This window comes from Petromyzon marinus, chromosome 30, assembly GCF_048934315.1.
Source record: "Petromyzon marinus isolate PM22_M1 ecotype Great Lakes invasive population chromosome 30, UKy_Petmar_22M1.pri1.0, whole genome shotgun sequence".
NCBI classification, from domain to species: Eukaryota; Metazoa; Chordata; class Hyperoartia; order Petromyzontiformes; family Petromyzontidae; genus Petromyzon; species Petromyzon marinus.
The window spans coordinates 12,469,097-12,491,203 of NC_133696.1; the positions used below are offsets into that span (position 1 = coordinate 12,469,097).

At 44.0% G+C, this 22,107-nt stretch overlaps 1 protein-coding gene across 1 annotated transcript in view; it reads right to left on the bottom strand.

Annotated features, from left to right (window-relative positions):
* LOC116947618 (guanine nucleotide-binding protein G(i) subunit alpha-1) overlaps positions 1-22,107 on the bottom strand; it is a 33,400-nt gene that overhangs the window by 8,983 nt on the left and 2,310 nt on the right. Inside the window, exons 2-4 of the mRNA XM_032963579.2 lie at positions 21,497-21,539; positions 20,792-20,933; positions 19,298-19,455 (exon numbers count right to left, since the gene is read on the bottom strand). Of these exons, the coding sequence (XP_032819470.1) occupies positions 19,298-19,455; positions 20,792-20,933; positions 21,497-21,539 (343 nt within the window). The remainder of the gene's footprint in view (positions 1-19,297; positions 19,456-20,791; positions 20,934-21,496; positions 21,540-22,107) is intronic.

Genomic DNA, 22,107 nt, shown 5'->3' on the forward strand with positions numbered 1-22,107 from the left:
GGCGCCCAACACCGACAGAGCAAAGCAAATTGCAACCGCACACAACAAATCGCATAAGAAAGTTAAAAGCAGTAAATAAAAATAAATAAAATCAATTGAAAGCAAAGAGACCGTTTATGTTTTTGAACGTATGGTATGTCAAGTCTGAACCAGTGCGTGTCTTGCACAGACCACGGAACCGAGAGGCTCTCGGCACGTTTCGGATGTCCGGTGGCATGCAACGAGACGAAGTTCAAGATCTTTTGGGGCTGCGCTATAGAAGGCTTTGTCCCCCCCAGCATCGGGTGAACAACCCTGGGCTAGGCCAGTCTTGCCGTTTCCGTGGAGCCGAGTATGTGACCACAACACTAGTACGTGCTGCCGGCTTCGCAGAGGACCTCAAAGATTCCCTTGACATCACTGGGAAGAAGAGTAGGCTCTCGTCCTCCGAAGCGTTCAGGGTCCACATTTGCCAAATTATAAAATTACTTTGGGCTGTACGTCTTTGGGCGTCCTCTGGTCTAACGCCGTTTGAGACGAGGCTCAAAAGAAAGCTGTCTCTGGTGTGGACCAATCAGTTTCAAGGACAATGCATATGTTATCAGAGTTTGTGTTTTGTTTGCATTCTGACCACAAGCATTGTGGTGAATGCAGACATGATTCCTTGTAAAAGGTTTCAGTTTGGTGTTTTAACATCTTAACACCTGTTTGTTGCCAGAAAAAAGGGGAAAAACCTATTATCATACTTAATTGGGATTACACACAGCAACCATTGCCCCATTGTGACAGATTGTTTGAGCTCACTCTTGCAAATGAGATGCATCCTGGTCTCCGGTTCACACCTGGGTAAACTAAAGCAACTTGAAAATGCGAAATTTGAGTAGTAATTTAAAAACGAAGCATATTTTTGCAGAAATTAAGAATGAAGCTTGTCAGACAAGATACACGGTCCAGTATCACCTCACGCATTGTTGCCACGTGGTACTGTTGTGACATTAAAAACAAAATGGAAAACAATAGCTCAGTGGGGGTTGCACCTTCCTTTCAAAAGTAGCTGCATCCCAGGGAAACGTTTGCAAAACAGAGTGTGATGTGGCGTCGAGAGTTCAAACGTGTCTTATGGCGTGGCACTGGAAATAACAATATCAATTATGTTCAATCTGACAATACTTCAAACTAACTCGACCATGGGAGGCTATTTTCAATGTAGACGTCCCCTGGGTTTTAATCTTCCACCAAGCTCATGGTCCACCCTAAACCGCATCCACTGCACAAACCATGGCAGATGCGGATACCTAATGCACAAGTGGAAAATTTTAAACTCTCTAGCAGAATGCGACTGTGGTCATCCAGAACAGACCGTACAACGTATAACGACGCAATGCCCCGATCCACAAATACGAAGGAGACATCGCGGCAATAGGCAACTCCGCTGCTCCTGACACGGTGATCTAAATTGACGATCTTAATGTGAAATTGTAGTTGTTGCTCTGCATCTACATCAGCAGCCATAAGAAAGAAAATTGCTCCCTTAACATTATATATTCATAACTGCTATGTATTCTGCACACACTGCAAAACCCAATTTAATTAATGATGTAATTGTGGCAATTCATTAATCGCAGTATAAAGGGGTGAACCATTAGATGTAATAGAACTTCTTTCACATAGTACCGAGCCAACCGTTCTAATCGGAGGTACGGAAATGTAAAGAAAACTAAACGCAAAAAGCAGTTCTAAAGAAATTAGTTTTCAAACTGGAATTTAAAAGTGCACAGCTCCGGTGGTTTCCTAAAATCGAAAGGAAGAGTGTTCCAGACGCCAGCAGAAGCGCATCTGAAAGTGAGCGATGCGGTGACTACGGTCTTTGTTTGATGGTTAGCCAAAGCCGCTGCTGCGAGGATGACCGGAGTTTGTGTGATGGTTTATGCTTCTTGACGAGATCAGCAGGGTATTATGGTTCAATTGTGGAAAGCACTGCTAACCAGAAGGTTTAAACCATATTCAACAACCATAATTTTGAGCTGAGCCTGACTACAGAGAGTCCTATAACAAGACTAGCTCTTATAGTAATAGGTTTTTACCCTTTTAGCTGGCACAAAAACTGACACCTTTATACAAGGGATCATGTTTGCAATAACCACAACACAAGCAGTCAAAAATGCAAACAAAAAGAAACAAATTTTGATTTAAAGCTTTCGTGACTGCAGTAATTCATATTCTTAGTTCTTTCGGTAAAGTCACGTTGAAGGGAAACAACAAAATAATAAAATATATAAAACAATAAAAATTATCACGACGTTTCGACCATAACACAAACGGTCGTCTTCAGGTGTGTTGGTTTGCATAAATTTATTTTTAAACGGTGCAGTTATTTATAATAAAAAAACGTTAGCGCCACGCGCAGCGATTTGGCAATTTATTTAGGACTAGTCCATCTATATTCTGAAAAGCGGAGGGGGGAGACGAATTTTTTTTTTATTAATGTATGCTGTCTGAAAGCCACTGTAAGCGTGAACAATCAATTAAGACCTGAAATGGTTTATCAAATCTTTCCAATGATTGCTAAGATAGAATCCATCTTCTCGGTTGAAATTGTCTCTGTGCTTGTATATGTGGATAGCCTCATGAACGAATCTCTCATGGTAGCCAGATGGCTTACAAAGAACCTCTGTCTTGGAAAAGTCAATGGCATGTGAGCCTACTGAATTATAACAATGATCTGCCACGGCCGAGGTGTTGGTCCTACCGTGTTTCCCTTCAACGTGACTTTACCGAAAGAACTAAAAAGAAACAACTCTGATAATGATATGCACTGTCCTTGAATTTGATTAGTCCACACCCAAGACGGCTTTTCTTATAGCCTAGTCTCCACTGGTGTTGGACCAGATGACACCATAATGCGTACAACTCAAAAACAGCGCACTATCAGAGTATTGAGAGCTTACCCCGAGCTCTCAATTGAATATGGTTTAAGCCTTCTGGTTAGCAGTGCTTTCCACAATTGAACTATAATACCTTGCTGATCTTGTCAAGAAGCATAAACCATCTCACAAACTCGGTCATCCTCGCAGCAGCGGCTTTGGCTAACCATCAAACAAAGACCGTAGTCACCGCATCGCTCACTTTCAGATGCGCTTCTGCTGGCGTCTGGAACACTCTTCCTTTCGATTTTAGGAAACCACCGAGCTGTGCACTTTTAAATTCCAGTTTGAAAACTAATTTCTTTAGAACTGCTTTTTGCGTTTAGTTTTCTTTACATTTAATATTACTATAAGAGCTAGTCTTGTTATAGGACTCTCTGCAGTCAAGCTCAGCTCATAATTCTGGTTGCTGAATATGGTTTAAGCCTTCTGGTTAGCAGTGCTTTCCACAATTGAACCATAAGCTTACCCCGAGCTCTCAATACTCTGATAGTGCGCTGTTTTTGAGTTGTACGCCTTATGGTGTCATCTGGTCCAACACCAGTGGAGACTAGGCTCTAAGAAAAACCGTCTCGGGTGTGAACCAATCAAATTCAAGGACAGTGCATATCATTATCAGAGTTTTTTCTTTTTGTTTGCATTTTTGACTGCTTGTGTTGTGGTTATTGCAAACATGATCCTTTGTATAAAGGTGTCAGTTTTTGTGCCAGCTAAAAGGGTAAAAACCTATTACTATATCTTGTTATTGGCAAAGGAGGTCTCATAATATAAAGACTAGCTCTTGTCAAAGGAATGTGGAATTTTTCAAATTAAATTGAACACTGCCCCTCTGATAATTAGAGCAGGGAGACAGTTTGACTTTGAACGAACTCTTACCCACACAAAAGGTCACATTTTTCAACAATTTCAAAGGGGTAGACTCATTTTCCATACCCCCTCTTCCGCCCCACCTCGGAGAGAAGTCATTAAAATGTTACCTCTCCAAGGATTCGGCTTCAATCTCCCTTCACCGAACATTCAGCTTCCTGCCCCTCCCAACAAGCCATGTGTACGCATGTGATAAATGTTAATCGCTCCCTTCCCTAAACAATGCCTCATACTCGAGCGTTCAATTTAATCCCCAACTAAAAATCGCAAGCATACATAGCACGAAGGTTAACCCAGAGTTAAATGCGAGCCCTACCTAGGGTGTCAATCATGTGGCTCACAGGACTGCTGACAGGCTTTGTGATGACATGTTTTTGTGCCTTCAAGCATCGTCTTTCTGTCTGGGTGTGGCCCTCAAACAAAGCAGTGGGCTAAATAACCCGTTTAGTCAAGCAGTCAGTCTCTCAAAGTTGAGGTCACATGTTTTGATATGTGGCTGAGAATTTGTATTTCATCAAAACTATATTAGTTTGGAAACAATATAAAATATATACTTTATATAGTCGGAGATTATACCCCTCCCCCCACGACTAATCAAGAAAAACACACAATGGTGATGAAGAATGCATCTGGACTCATATTTGTTGTGATTGCATGGTTTCTACAGCCAAACGGAACAGGGCAATGCTGGCCCAGTTGTGACCAAGCATCAACACCAGGGGGCCTTGGGTTTTCTATCGTATGGATTCCAAGCGGCAGCTTAAAGATGTAATTTTTAATTTGTTATCCACTCAAAGTGTCTGTTCAGATGCGGAGTGGATCTCGCCCGTTCCTCCTTTAAAGGAGTGAAGACAGCAGCTGTTTACAATGTGGTCGATCGTTTAGGATTCGTGGCCACACTCGCAGGCCGCCGAATCTCTGATGTGCCATTTGTGCATCACGTGCCCGTACCGGCCATGCCCGGTCCCAATTCGGTTGATGGTCGACCATTGGCAGAGTGGAAGGTTGAAACCAGGAGGTTCGACGGGTAGGGTCCTGTACGAGGTGTTTATTTTTTACCGCAGCCGCAGTCCAGACTTGCTTCCATCTCTCGCGTTCATTTGTATTTGCGGCGTGGAGTGAGGCTTGATTTTAAGCGAACAGATGGCACTGGGTTTATGTCCCGATGTATCGGAAGGCGCGGGTTAACGATCATTTTTTGGTACTCCCGAACGGCCGTTGTTTCACGACGGGTTTGCGGCGGAGCGATGAGGGCGAGCACTGGGAGCCACTGGGTCCGCGTCGACTTCAGTGTACCTGAGATGGCCACGCATTGCAATGTTCAGCTGTGTGTCGAAAATGCGAGTGCTGCGTCCCCACACAAGCGAGCAACTCTCCCGTCGAATACACGAGGATGAGCATAGCAGTCGGAAGTGTTTGCGCATCACAGCCCCAACGAGAGTTCCCGCCAGTTTAAGGGTAATGTTCGTGCGAGTTTTTATCTTGTTGCTCAACTGCGCAATGTGTTGCCTGAAAGTGAGACTTCGATCGAGCACCACTCGAAGGAATTTCCAGGGTGGGTCGTGGGTGATGGTTTTACCACAAAACTCGATCTTCAGCGTACTTTTTGCCACCGCGTTGTTGAGATGGAATGCTGAGGACACTGTCTTGGTTGGATTTGGCTTAAGTCGCCAGAAGTATTAATAATCTTCCAATTTCTTTCGGTCGGTGTTCAAGCTGCGCTGAGTGTCGTCGCTTGGCTGGCCAATGCTAGATCGTCTGAACATATGAACTTGCGGCTTAATGTGGCCGGCATGTCGCTGGTATAAAGATTAGACAGGTCTGGTGCTAATACAGACCCGTGCGGTAGGCCAATTTGTAGAGTTTGTGGGCAGCTGATCCGGTTTCCGAGATGGACGCGAAATTGACGGTCACCGAGCATGCTAGCGATGAGGCAAACCGTTTTTTCGCACTTCATTGTGTTGGCGAGTTTAAAGAGAAATCCTCGGCGCCAGACCAAGTCGTACACAGAGGACAAGTCTATGAAAGCAGCCCGCTGTTTTCTGTTCATGCTGAAAGGTGGCTTTGATGTGTTATGTCAAGGCAAGGACTTGGTCACAACAGCTTCGTTGTGGCCGAAAACCTACCTGGTCAGGTGGTGTGTTGGCTTCCAAGAGAGGAGAGAGTCGAGTTAGCAGTAATCGCCCCAGTAGCTTGTCGTCTGTACAAAGAACGGAGATTGGCCTGTAGCGGGTCATCAGCAGGTTTTCCTGGATGGAGGAGCGCAAAGACTTTTCTCCAAAGTCTTGATAGCCTGCTGGTGGCGATGATTTTTTTGAAAAAAGTTTCGCCAGCCAGGTTTCATCCTTTGCAGCCAAGGTGTTTTAGGAATTCTGGGTAATCCCATCTATTCCTGTGGCTTCACCTGCCTTTGTTCCCGCCAGTGCAGCATCCATTTCTTCTGTAAGTACAGCTGCAGACAGAGGAGAGTTTTTGATGCTCGTGGAGTGCATCTTTTGCGGATTGTTTTAATGTGCGTTCTTGTTTTCGACTTACGATTGTTTTTGCATTGCCGAGAAGCTGCGTCGCTATCCCATGAGCAGTCGCCTTACGAGTCCGGTATTCTGAGGGTGCCGCTCCACCGAGCTTCCGCAGTAACCCCCATTACCCTCCGGCTGGAGTGCGTAAAGTCAAAAGACTCCATCAATGCTGCCCACTTTGCTCATCTGGGGTTCTCAAGCTCCATGAGCAATGAGGCCTCCGTGGGATCAGCCTCTCCCACTTGGCACCCCCTCCCCTTTCTCCATCTCTGCACCACCCTCAACAGCTGGGGATGAGTCGTAAAATAGTAAATGTTTTATGGGCTTTTTTTTTAAACTCTTAAACGAATTAGATTTCAAACTAAAAGCTACGTAGATCTATTTTTTGTTTGGGATATGTTTTAACGCCAACACGGCCATGACGGTACACGCCCGCAAGTAGCGTCGCAGAGAGCTCCGCGCGTCTCGCTTCCGCGTTAACCCCACGGTGGCACAGAGCTGCTTGTGGAGATGGCGCAGCTCTCTCGTCACCATGACTTCGGGATGAGGAAGTGCGTGTGGGTGGGCTTGTATGGCCAGCGGTTGGGCCATTGCATGGGATGGGTCGGGCTAGGAAGCGATGATGCTGTGCAAAATCCGGATTCTCTGACGCAGCCTCAAAACGACGCCATGTGTGACGGGCCCGGCTGCGGCTGCAGTGAGAATGAGGAATACGCGAGCTAAAAAGGTTTCCTGACAGGAACTATGGTCTCTACTGGAGGGGCGCATTGTGAACTGTCAAATGTCACGAATAGCTTCGAGTATCGATATATATTTCACGCAAATGTAAGAAACATTACAAGATGAAAAAGCAGAAGCTCCTTGTCAAAGTTTAAACTGGTAAAAAAAAAGTGTGCCAAATGTACACTGGTATGGAAATAGTGTGATTAAAAATAATGAATAAACGGGGCTGTTAATTGGTGACAAATTTGCCCAAAAAACACTTGGGAATACATTCTGTCCATTTAAATAATACAAACATCTATATTTAACGTCCATGGCATGGAGTGAAATCTCTTCGTATGCACAGGGTCCTTCCTATGTACTCCGATTTGCAGCTACAAACAGAAATACAAAAACCCTCGTGTAAACGAGTCCTCAGACACAGCATGGATTACTCCACCACCTCAGTGTCCCTCTGGGCGAATGGGCATTCAGCAGTCCTAACTCCCAACGGGATTTTGACCTGCACCCTCCTGGAAGGGATATAATCACTTTAACCGCAGCACCGGCCGGTCGGAGCCCAGTATAAGCACACTGTTATAATTATTAAGATCAATATAGTATTATGAAAAAGGAATACGGGGGTTGTTTTTTCCACGGTGATTATTGTGACACAGAACACGTCTCATCTCTGCCACTATCTTGAGCCCAGCAATGTACAAACGGTGAATCATTAGCAATTTTTCAATTTTCTGAATAACAAAATGTACTTTAAAGGGTCTCTAAAATGTAGTCAATTCTAATTTTTTCGAGGCCCCTCACCTCATTCAATGTAAAACAATTACAGTGACCCTCAAATCAATCCACAATTTTGTCATTAGCTTACACGTCTTCAAAATTGTTCTCAAGAGACTTGAAGCAATGCTATGTCCCCTTAAAAAAATTTAATTATGGAGAAGGGAAATGAAGAGTACACTTTACGACTAATTTCACCCAACAGCCAATCAAATTATATATTATTACATTTGCACATCAAATCAAAGCTAGTCATTTAACTGTCAATTATGTACATTGTTAAATCACAACAGACTTTGCATGTCACAGAGCATATTTCCCAACGTTACTGGTTCAGGAGCTGCTTATTCTAGCTCAGCCTCACATGGGCAGAGTTTCTGTGATCTACCGACCCCGAGTTGCTGGATTTCAAACTCGCATTACTACTCCTTCATTGTGCAATTCACAGGCACTCAAATAAAAATACCTAAGATGACTCCTTAACACTTAAATTCATGTAACTTACCCCACACCTTTTCCTCCCTTTACTCTCGGGAGAAAGGGTTCATCCTCACCGAACACGCATCTCCACGAGACAGAAGGTAATGGAGAGTCACTGTGACACCGCTTACGCCTACAGTAAAATAAGTTTTCACCTGCCACTTTCCCGTACATTAATCGCAAGTGCATTACACACGCATCTATATTTTTAACAGACGCGTACTTGGCAGGTACCCTCTTATATTCCTGTAAGAAAACGGGGAAGAAATATAATGAGAGCACAATGACACGGCAGGTGCACGCGTCGCCTAGGGAGCGCGAAGGCGCATGACACTGCCAAGGGCAATCTGTATGCGGCACAAGCCACGAAGGCACAACACCTCCGCATCCATGCCTCTTAACGAGTCGCTCGACACGGTGGCCATGTGAAATGTCTGCAGTCGACAGGCATTACACCCAGAAATACACCTTTTCGAAAACCTCAATTCTATCGCAACTAAATGCTTCATTTGAATACATTTCCACTGCCAAAGAATGTCACTTGCTTCTAATTTGAAGCTTTCGTGACTGCAAGGATCCATACTCTTTGGTTATATTCGGTAAAGTCACGTTAAGCTGTGAGGGGGCAAACAGCAAACGCCCTGACAAAGGAAATTAGCATGAAACGCACCACTGACAAAGCTTGGAATTAGCACAAGATGATAATACACCACCCTGGGAGTTTAGAATACCACTACTAGTGGTAATTTCCTTTGTCAGGGCGTTTGCTGTTTGCCCCCTCACAGCTTAAAGGGAGGCGACCAGCGCTTGGCTTTCTTCACTCCAACGCTGTCCGCTGGACAGGTTGGTCCCTTCACCTGATGAAGGCCGCTTGTGTTGTGGCCGAAACGTTGTGATTTTTGTTGTTTTATTTTTTATCCTACGAGACTTTACCGAATAGAACAAAAGAGAATGTCATTTGCGACCAAAAACTTAGGACTCATCGAGGAATGTTACAAGAGGGAATCTAAAACAGGTACGCAAGGCACAACTATTGCAATCCACGTATTGCACACTCGCTTAGCAAGTACGTGTACAGCAGACTGATGAAGCACCAGCAGCCCTAATGAGGCTTGAATGTGGCGTTATAATTTGACGGCTGTAAAGAAACACGGTAATTGCATAATAGAAGTCCACTTCGTAGTACCTATTGCTATGGCTGCATAAGCCGATATCATCCTGCGAACACACATCCTTTGCTTACATATTTCTTCTGCAACACAGTGAAAACACAAAAGGTCATGCTGCTAAATTGCCACGCAATTTCAAAAGCCACACTTTCAATATTTTAATGCCAGCGGCGATCAGCCTGCTAAGCAAACATAACAGAATAGGTGACACGGTGGATTTCTGTCTCCAGAGGCATCGCACATACCTGTTTTACATTTTAGCCTACAATTACTGTAAATGTCACCTTGGGCCACACGCATTAACACCACGTTACTAGGATTCCCATTCAGTGGGTTCCCATGAAGGAGAAAGAACGTGTATTCAAATCTAATTTCACACTGGTTTTCTATTCGTATGCTTTTAGTAACCATTTACAAAAAATATATGTATGGCATTTGACAATCATTTTGGGCACTGTGCTGTGTGAGAAATGGATGTTTCTTTACACAGTGACTCCCCCATTCATGTACAATGAATGGAGGGTTCCCTGCAGGGCCTCCCCATGCCTCGCAAGTCCTGGAGTTTTTTTTTACCACATCACCATGCCGATCAGCGCAGATTCATGAAGGCTGGATGTACGCATGTTTAACTTCTTTCGCACCGTACGTAACCGACCGTGTTTGTCGGGCGTGGGAGCATAGAAGAACAGTGCAACAGTTGATATCGCTGAACTAGCCGCTGCTGACCTCGCAGCACATCTCCGCAGCCACGTATTGCCAACCTGGCGTGCGTGGTAGCCACTCACTCAACCACTATCCCTGCTCAGCAACACCTGCCACGCCTCCCAGATCTGATGACATTGCGCACACCCACGGCGTCATTTGGTCATAAGTCTCCCGATTTATACACGCCTGTGATTGTGAAGAATCGATCCCCGTGTGGCTTATTTCAAGTCAGGACTTTATTCGCCATGCCACGGACGCCGTATGTGTGAAGAATGAGGCAAAGGCAGGTCCAGCGTGGTTCTGGACGCACCCCCCCCGGATGTGTGTCAGGCCAGCGTTAAAATAACGCCACGGTCCCGTGACCACTGAAGAGTGGGCGGACTGCGCAGTTTGTGAAACGAGCACGTGAGCTTGGCCTGAATTCCATTGGCAGCCTTCCTGAAACAAGTGAGCGAGCACTAGACTGGCAAACACAGTTTCACTGGGGTAGGCCATGCGGCTCACTCTGCCAATGGAGCCACATGCTCTTAACTGGGTCGTTTTCCGATATGGTAAGTCATGACGTCACCTGGATCGACACATGAAACACGTGCGGTCAACGGCATCTCTAAATAAGGTAAACTTCAGGGCTGCGTTTTTATCGTTTTGCATTAAATACACCTAATAAAAATGACACATGTTAATGCTTGAGAAAGTGTAAGCTACCACAAGCAAAAATTAAACCTCATTATGTTACAGGTACAAGACACTGTACATGAGGCACCAAAACCCACAGAGCAATGCCCCGGGTAAAGTGCCGAGCCGTGCCAAGTAAGGCCCGGCCACAGCCTGGGTCTCATTTTGATGGCCTTGGATGCCCAGAATAATAGCACTTGCCCCTATGGTCTAGAAAGCTGAACAGGGCCCCCCCCCCCTCTTTATGTTGTGTGTTTCAATGGTATGCAAAGAACCAGCACTCAAGATTCAATGTTCCACCCATTTGCTGATAAGATAGATACAAGCAATGTATCCGTGAAAAGCAACATCTCCATTGTTGCTCGTCTCTACTTGTGGATGACAACCAGTGGTGTAAATGCCACATTACTATGGTGTGGAAGGGGCCTCCTTGCAGGAAGTAACCACGGACTTCTGAAGGAGTGTTACTTCCTTAATTCGTCCCAGCTGGATTGATAATCCGAGAAAACCACAGACCACCATTTCAACTCAAGTACACTCTGACTGCAGACCTTACAATTGTCAAATTATCCATGCACATAATTACAAAACAACTACAGCGACTCCTCTACTTAAGAAAATTCGACTTGCAAACTTTCAGAGATACGAACAAACCGGTCTATATGTCCAGTTGCTATTGCCTATTAGAAGTTAATTTGTGAAGAGACAAGAGCAACTGTGCCGATATCTCTTGGTAAGTTTTTCAAGAGAGTAGAGAGGAAACACGAGCACAAAAGGGAATTAGCATCTACATCTGCAGAACATAAAGGACCAGTAGCATCTGCTGAACATGAAGAAACAGTAGCATCTACATCTGCACAATATGAAGAATCATCAGCATCTACATCGACAGGAGATTATGCAACTTTTAAAGCCATCCCCCGTTATTAGTGTACATGCCGTACAACATGTTTGGAATCGACCGGAGTGAAGTTGGACTTATAAGAAAATCCACTTACGAACAGACCTCTGGAACTGAACTTGTTCGTAAGTAGAGGAGTCCCTGTAATGGCTTGCTAAGGCAAAACAATATCATCACTAATTCGACATCTCTAATCGAACCAACCAAGTGGCTTTCCTTAAAACCCTCTGCTGCTAGACCACCCAGATTTTATGGCTTACCAAAAATCCATGAAGAAGGTACACGACTTCATCCTATCGTCTCCACCTTTGACTCACCCACCTACAAACTGGCCCGTTCACTGGTAAGACCACCTCAGCTGTACTGAACTCAGCTCACTTGGTATCGTTAATTAAGGACATCTCACTATCTCCAGGTGATTTGCACATTAGTTTCAATGTAATCTCTTTGTTTACCAAAGTTCCTGTGCCTGACACCATTGCAATAATTTAAGATTTGGTCCAACAAGGACTGAATTCTTATGTACCTTCCGTGGTGAGACACTGCCTGTCCAACACATACTTCACCTGTAATGAAACATTCTACAAACAAGTTGAAGGTACCCCAATGGGTTCTCCCTTATCTCCAGTTGTAGCCAATGTTTTAATGAAACAATTTGGGACAGATGCTATCCAGGCATCCACCCTACGTACTTCCTTGTGGAAGAGGTACGTAGATGACACATTCGTCATCTGGCCACATGGCCTACCAGCTCTGGGCCAATTCTTCAACCACATCAATTCCATACACACAGCCATCAAATTCACCATGGAGGTGAAAAAGGATGGCAAGTTACCATTCTTGGATATTTTAATTGAAAAGGGACCAGATGGCTCAATGGGACACTGTCTACAGGAAAGCCACCCACACATGCCTATCTAAAACTTGACTCCCACCACCATCCATCCCAGAAGAATTCCCTCATCAAAACTCTACACCATAGAGCTCGATGTATTTCCAACCATCATCACCTAGCCAGTGAACTGAAACACATACACCGAACTCAAGATGAATGGATATTCAGACTACATAATCCGTAAAGCTATCACCCCAACTGTTGGGAAAGAACCATCTGAGGACCCAATCAAAACCGCCACCTTGCCAAACATAGCAGGGGTCACTAGAAAGATTTCCAAAATCATGAGCAAACACAAGATCCAGGTTCGATTCAATACAGTACATACAACTTGTGATCTGAACGAATCTGTGAAGGATGTGATTCCTGACATGCAATACCCCGGTGTCTACAAACTAAGCTGCGTCTGCAGCAGTAGTTACATTGGGGAAAATAAGCGACACATCTCAGACCGTGTTCGTGAACATAAGGCAGATCTTAAACACGGTCGGACCAATACCTCAGCCATGGCTGATCATTGTTTTAATGCTGAGGGCACACACGAAATGTATTTTTCCAAGACCGAGGTACTCTGCAAACCCACTGGCTATCAGCAACGATTCGTTCATGATCACCGTAAAAACGTGATGCATTTCACAAATTAACACATGGGCAGAAAGCATGCCACCCTTTCAGCCCTAACCGCAATTATTATGATCCCACAATCAAACTGTCCTGGGAATGATTATAGTATTTTATTATTCATCCTTTTCAAAAGCGATCGTCACTCCAAAACTACATTACAAACTTCATTCTAGATTTGAAGCTTTCGTGACTGCAAGGATTCATACTCTTTGGTTTTTTCGGTAAAGTCACGTAGGTAAAATAAAATAAATTAAAATAAAAGAAAACAATTAAACCACGACGTTTCGGAGGCAACACAAGCTTCCGTCTTCAGGTGGAACAGTCACAGCAAGATCGCTGCATCAAGTGGGGAGGCTCTGAGAGCCTCGAGTTCAAATACAGGTTAAGGTGGGGGGAGGAGCCAAGTAGGGGACATTGATGGGGTGCGGGGCTAAGTTAATCCGTCTTTTGTTATGTTGAGGGTGCGGGGGATGCGGTGGGTCACTGCACGGGGGCAATGGAAAAATGGAAACAAAAATGGAAAAGTTCGGAAAGAATATGCTGTGTGCTTATAAGGTAGCTAAAGTTTTGACTTGGTTTATGACATCTTTCCAGTGGTTCTTAATTTAAAACCATCCTCTCAGTTGAAGTTGTCTATGTTTGTATATCTGGATGGCTTCATGGACAAATCTTTGGTAATAACCGGGAGGTGTGCATAGTACTTTGGTATCGGAGAAAACAATCTCATGAGAACCCGCTGTGATGAAACAATGATCAGCTACGGCCGACGAATTCGTTCTGCCGTGTTTCAAATCTGATTTGTGCTCGCGAATTCGGTCAGAAATATGTCGTTTTGTCTCCCCGATATAGCAGTCACCGCAGATACAACTCAGTTTGTAAACACCGGGGTACTGTAAGTCAGGGATGACATCCTTTACGGATGGGATCAGATCACGGATTGTGTGTACTGTATTGAATCGAACCTGGATCTTGTGTTTGTTTAGAATTTTGGAAATCTTTTTGGTAACGCCTGCTATGTATGGCAGTGTGATGATTTTGATCGGAGTGTCAAGTGGTTGTTTCTGTATGGTGGGAGAAACAGCTTGGCGAATGATACGGTCAGAGTAACCATTCATCTTGAGGGCCAGATGTACATGTTTTAATTCACTGGTCAGGTGGTGTTGGTCAGAAATGCAATGAGCTCTATGGTATAATGTTTTGATGAGAGAATTATTTTGAGCCGGGTGGTGGTGGGAATCAGGCTTCAAGTAGGAATCTGTGTGGGTGGGCTTCCTGTAAACAGAATGCCCCAAAGAGCCATCAGTCCTCCTCTCAAACAGAACATCCAAGAATGGCAGCTTGCCATCTTTCTCCACTTCCATGGTGTGTCTGGAATTGATGTGGTCTAGGAAATGGTTCAAAGCTGGGAGGCCATGTGGCCAAATGACGAAAGTGTCATCCACATATCTCTTCCACAGGGAAGGACTAAGGGTGGATGTCTGGATGGCGTCTGATTCAAATTTCTCCAAAATCCGTCATCTGATCCCATCCGTAATGGATGTCATCCCTGACTTACAGTACCCCGGTGTTTACAGATTGAGTTGTATCTGCGGTGACTGCTATATCGGGGAGACAAAACGACATATTTCTGACCGAATTTGCAAGCACAAATCAGATGTGAAACACGGCAGAACGAATTCGTCGGCCGTAGCTGATCATTGTCTCAACACAGTGGGTTCTCATGAGATTGTTTTCTCCGATACCAAAGTACTCTGCACACCTCCCGGTTATTACCAAAGATTTGTCCATGAAGCCATCCAGATATACAAACATAGACAACTTCAACTGAGAGGATGGTTTTAAATTAAGAACCACTGGAAAGATGTCATAAACCAAGTCAAAACTTTAGCTACCTTATAAGCACACAGCATATTCTTTCCGAACTTTTCCATTTTTGTTTCCATTTGTCCATTGCCCCCATGCAGTGACCCACCGCATCCCCCGCACCCTCAACATAACAAAAGACGGATTAATTTAGCTCCGCACAACATCAATGTGCCCTACTTGGCTCCCCCCCCACCTTAACCTGTATTTAAACTCGAGGCTCTCAGAGCCTCCCCACTTGATGCAGCGATCTTGCTGTGACTGTTCCACCTGAAGACGGAAGCTTGTGTTGCCTCCGAAACGTCGTGATTTTATTGTTTTATTTTATTTTAATTTATTCTATTTTACCTACGTGACTTTACCGAAAAAACCAAAGAGTATACATTACAAACTGCTGCGTAAATCAATAACAAGGGGCGGAGGTTAGTCGGACTCAAGAGGTTTTACATTAGTACTGAACAAGCACTCGAGATTGCAGAATGCAAAGCTCCCTCTGCCCCGTACAAAGCGGTGCCCCCATATGCAGCACACAAATTGGACTTTCTACTTTACGGTGTTCCCGCTCGTCAAGGTAAGAGTTTTGATATGGAACATGACAACCCTCTAAAGGTATCGCAAAAGACAAAAACGCAACTGGAAAGGGCAAATTCCCACACTGTTTGTGGTTATGATCTGGAAGTCACACGTCCATTTGAAATTCCAAACGTAGGGTCAATTATTTTATTTTTTATCGCCATCACAAAAAGGAAGCTTTCACACCAAGGGTGCAAGAATGTCATGTCACACTCAAACCCAGCCACAACTTTTCATCAGTGTAACGTTTTTGAATCACCTGCCTCCTGGTAAGTAAAAGCGGATGCTAATCCGTATTATTGATATAGTCTCAGATCCAATTATATACGTGTTCATCCATTCATTTTCCTCCGATTCAAGTAGAAAATTAAGGATAAACACGTAAAATAGGATGAATGTGTTGCCACTTCAAGTCACTCCTCTTATCCACATGAAGGCTGGGATAATAGAAACATGTTCATACAGTGCAACTTATTTGCTTTTGTTTTGCAAAACAAGTCAAATTCAACCAAGTTCCATGTCCTAAAAAAACGAATAAAGGTAAAGGCATGGAAATCTGTGTCCCCCCACCTTGCTCTCTGGTTGCACAACCTGGCCCAGAGAGCCTAGCAGGGAATCGAGGCAAGGAAGGGCAATCGCTTGCCCTATAAGATTCAAATAATGTTTTCGCATATGTTATGCAAATATAAAAACAATAGAATTACAACTACTGTACCAATGTGTTATACGAGTAACTCGTGTAGTGTTGTAGGGGGACAGCGTAATTAGTAGGAATGTCAATCGTTTATTATTAACAATAGGATTCCAAACTGACCCTATGCAATCTATAATCCTATGCTTCAAAATCTGTATCGGAACTTTAATTTCATCCAAACCCGAGCAATGGGATCGTATTTAAATCACTGCGTAATGTTTCAAGTTATTATGCAATGTGTTTACGCGTATCAGGAAGCTGCAGCCCCTTGAAAAAAACCCACAAGTACAAGGGGATACCAGCTCAAACATGTGCTGTCATTTCCTGACCAGCTTGCATCCGAGTCGCATGAATCTCACAAGCCCCACCGCGCCGACAAAGCGCTGGGTTACACAACCACCAACAAACACGACATTACACCAGCATAGCAGTCCCTCGGCTAACAGTGACATCGGTTCACGGTTTTTCGGTTAACGTTTCGCTTCCCATAGGACCCCGTAGTTTTGCTCAACGATAAAATTTTGATTAACAGTAACGTGTTTGCGTCATGCACGCGGGCGCCAATTTTGGCCAAACCGTAAATGGGGCGTGCCCTCAGCCAATCGGCAACGGCTATTTTTGAGCGTTTAGACTCTCATGGCTTAGTTTACATTCCGCATTAATGCTTTTAACGTGTTATTCCTATACTGTATTCGATTAACAGTTATTTGCGTTCACAGTAGTTTTTGTGAAACGGATAAAAAAACGTTAACCGAGGGACTACTGTAATATAAGAATCTAACTCGTGAATTGACTCATCGCAACTGCAACCATGTAATGATTCAAGATTCACCCCACCGTGACTCAACTGTCATGACTGATTGTGATACGATTCCAGAATGTATTCCCTCATGCTGCTATTTACTGTATTGTTTGTATAGTTCCTCGTTTTTTTGTTGTACTGCATTTATTTTCAAAATACAGGGACTCCTCCACTTACGAACGTCCGACCTATGAACTTTCAGAGATACGAGCAAACCTGTCCGTATGTCCAGTTGCCTGGACATACAGAACGGAGTGTCGTAAGTTCGACCGCCGCGCAATAGATGGCGGTGGTGGCATCTACATCTGCAGAACACGAAGAACCAGTGGCACCTACATCTGCAGAACATGAAGAACCAGTGGCATCAACATCTACAGGAGATTATACATTTAAAGCCATTCCCCGTGTTTAGTGTACATGTCGTAGAACATGTTTGGAATCGACAGGAGTAAAGTTGGACTTACGAACAAATCGACTGACGAACAGACCTCTGAAACCTCTCTCGTTTGTAAGTAGAGGAGTCCCTGTATTGCCCAACATTAGCACATAATTTACGAGTCTCACACGCACGATTCAATATGCAAACATTGCGAGCACAAAAACATCTATTTCAATGGAAGTGATGCACTGAACGTGTAAAATAAGGTAAATTGTACCTGTACAACAAATGAGATTGGTTATAAATATATGTTTAACAATGGACTGTGTGTCACCTGTCGGAGAAGACGCCAAGTAATGCTTTCGTCACCAGGGCATGCATAGTGCCCTATTCACTTATTGCACAAAGTCACCTACAATTGTTGTAACGTCTATGTTTTATAGGCTTAGGATGTTATGTTACATGGTAGCATGTTATGTACCTTGATAAACCAACAGCTCATCACCATCACACGTGCCCTTGTGGTTGCCATGACAACCACAAGGGCACGTCATATCGAATTGCATGTTGCTGATGCAAGGCACACATTCCAAAATCTTTTTTCACAATTCCGGCTATTGCCTGATGAAGCTAGTTGTTGTCATCGCCAGCGAAATGTCATACTCGAATTGTGAATGTTGTGGGTTTACTCTCCAACACACTGGTGCCGATGTAGTAACTAATTGGCACGTTTTGTTTAATTGACAACCCTTACTAATTGGCGGGTTTAACAACATTTATATTTCCGCGATATAACCCAAAAAACCTTTATTATGGATAATATTGGTCGCGAAATCCTACATGCTAAACCGATTCCAAAAACTTCCGTCTAACAAACCCAAAAGGCCACCAAAAAAGGCTATCGACTTATTTCAGTTCTTTGAACAAACTAGTACTTATTTTGTAATTAACAAACACACTGTGCCTCTCATGTTCTCTCCATTGTCAGTTTTATGTACGTATATTTTATTTATTTCACACCGTAAGTAGCCAACCGTGCTAGTTGGAGGTGCGATCCCTCAAGAGTTCAGGTTTCACAACGGCAGTCTTAAATAAAAGACGCATTGGATGCAATTAGAGTTTTGTTGCTTCGTCTCTCTCTCTCTCTTGGACACACGTGGAAGATGAGAAGTGACCTCCAATGGTTACGAATCTTTGGCCACAGGCACCTGGAAGTCAGTGCTAACTAATATAAAGCACGAGGAATGTGCAATAAATTCAACTTTAGAAACCACAAAGAATGATCCACGTTGTTGCGTTGCAAAGCACAATAATCACTGCTCCACCTCATCTTGCCCAGAGTAGTGCACGGGCAATCCACCAAGCCCTGACTACAATTTAAGTAAAAGTGGGTGATGACACTATGCACTTGGGGATCATTGCATTATGTCAGCTATGCCCCGGGCCTTCGGGTGCCACATGCGGTACCGAGGCTGCCAGTTAAAGAATACGGCCTTAACCCATAACTTTACAGATATAAAAGTGTTTATGCGACAATTGACCAGCTCATCGGTACTCCAAAATGAGCAAGTCGAATCATGCAAAGAGCCAAAAACAGGTTGCAAAGTGATTGCTGGTAAAATCCTGTTCCTCTCGATTCAGCCTCAAGCCAGTTGGAAAAAAAACATAACTTTATCCTGTGCATTCATGCTTTTATTATAAATTAGTTAAATGCTGTAATAAAACATAAAAACTCAAAGCGAGTTACTCACTATGCAGCCGAGTCATTGAGCTGGTACTCGCGGGCTCGCCGAAAGCACGCCTGCACGCCCGGATCTGCCCACAGCCGCTTGATGACTTGCGCCAGCTCGGGTGTCATCAGCCCATCTTCCGCCGACCCCGCCAGCACAAACAGCTGCCGCGCATCATCCTGCACGCAGACCAAGTGTCAGATAATTACCTTGGTGCATCATCGAATTAACTGCACGAGCAACAGCTCCTTTCGAATTATATAACCGCACACTTGTTACTCTATTTCTAAGCATACATTTAGGTTGAATATGTGATATTAATATATATCACTTAAGGACACCTCAGATTTGTCCAATAACTTTAACTGGTAATTATTTTATAAATGTATTTATGCTGGTAACAGACTGCTAAAACACCCAGCTCACAAATGAGAATTAGGCCAACAAAATTTTACAAGGAATGGTAGCAGCTCTGCTAACTACCCAGCCATGTGTTACATTTTATTATTTTCATGAAGACACACCTACATGTGTAGGTTTAGTTTTAAGAGAGTTTTCATAACACATGGTTAAAACCTCTAACTCGCTATATCTCAAAAGGCTGCCCATTGCTTGTTGAGCACCATAATACATTTCCTTTCTGGATGGCAAACCTTATGAAGCCATTAGGACTTATTTTGAAACACTGGAAAGCAGAAACCAATGTCCATGTTTGAGTTAGTGCCCAGCGGTAGTTTTGCAGCTTCACGAACACAAGGGCGAAATGTTTGTGTTCAATCAAAAGGCTGGTTCAGCGGAGGCATGGCAGGAAAAGCATTCAAATGCTAAACCCTTTATAGTTCGGTCACTTTCCATAAAAAAAAAGAACCCAGCAATGCGATTAACAAAAGCATGAACCAGGGGCAATGTTTCACATACAAGGTGGCTTCACATGGGCAAACCTTACCACCTGATCGTGATTAGCAGGCAGGGGGAGGTGTATTGCAACAAGGATTCAGGCTGGATACAATTACAAACCATGTTCGAATGACATTTCCTGCCAAATAACCACTCGCACAGCTCCTAATGCATTCGACAAACCAATAATATTTTTTTCGGTGCGCATTTTGTTTATCGATAAATGTTCATTCAGATATTATTCAGTGTGTAAAATGCGAGCGCCTTGTCATTTCCCTCTGCCTAACCACACCCTTTTTTGTCTGGAATACACAGGAAATGTTCCACTACACGACAGGCCCATGTTCGTTTTGAGTAATATAGAAATAAATACCTCGAGCATACGTAAAAAAAACTGTTTCAAATGTGTGCGTGAAAACGCAGAACCAATCTATACTGACATGCAACAGTTAAACCTAACACAAAGGAAGACAACAATTGTTCTTGCCGGGTTATCTGTCCAACACCGCAATTTTCGGATCGTCTCAATGTAGTAAAATGTGTAAAATATTAATTGAATGATTATTTGATTCCTTGTAGAAACAATGAAACTTGCACACAATGATGATGTTTACTTACCGCCCGTCCAGCATCCCCAAAATCAATTCTCAGGTTTCCCATTGCCCTGATGATGGCGATGACCGACTGGATGGTGTTGCTGTACACTACAGCCTTGTACTGTTTACATTCCTCCTCTGTGTAGCCAGCCTCGTGAATAATTCTGAAAACACGGGACAGAAAGGTGAGGGGGAACACAAAATATTATCATGTTTAATATCAACGTCTCATTAAAACACGACAGGCCTCGTGGTTGGTTATGGTTGGTTGAGCACGGTGCGAAAGAAGTTCAACATACACATATACGCATGTATGTTTCCGCTTAATGGCATTATTTGTACAGTGATGAAGTTGGTCACGCCGTCTTCCAAAATTTAGCAGCTCCTTTCCAAGAATGTTTAAGTATTACCTTGAAAGATCGGATAGTGGACCCTAGGGGATGTTTACTGTTGAATAAGTGTGCTTCGGCAGGACCCGTTGATGTACGGGATGATTGCCAGTGGTTGAGACCAAAGATGGAATCGCAGCCAAAGCAGTGGACACGCACGAGTGTCAACCGCAATTTAGAGCGACATGTTCACGCACCTCATGGGTGCCAACAGACATGATTAAGCTCATGAGTGGAGCTGGTGGGGGGAGGGGAGACCAGTCGCCTTCATTTGATGGGGGGAGCATATAAAAAAGGTTGAGAACATGGGCTTCAAGTGTGACATTCAACCAACTTACTTCATCTGCTTCACTATGGTGCTCTTCCCCGATTCTCCAGCACCTGCAATAGAAACAACCACACAAACCCCGGGATCAGCCCTCCACTCTCTTCACCTCTCGTGTGAAGGTTCATTTGAATTAACTTCAAACACGAACGACACCAGTGCGAGTCTTCGGGCTACTGCTGGGGACACACGTTGTTAGCCTATTGGGCTACTGCTGGGGACACACGTTGTTAGGCTATTGGGCTACTGCTGGGGACACACGTTGTTAGGCTATTGGGCTACTGCTGGGGACACACGTTGTTAGGCTATTGGGCTACTGCTGGGGACACAAGTTGTTAGGCTATTGGGCTACTGCTGGGGACACACGTTGTTAGGCTATTAGGGCGAAGCAACTGCTCATCGGTGACAGGGCAGCCGCAGTGCCCATGGCTGAAGGCAGCGAGGTTTTTTTGTGTTTGCGTGCCATGTTCTCGTGTGCACCACTGCCAACGCAGTCGCTTAATTTATCACTTTAACTTGGAATAGATCACGTTACACGCTTGCTTGAAGATTCAGAAACGGTTACACGCTTGCTTGAAGATTCAGAATCAGAACATGTATTTGTACTGTAGGAATCCGCTACGC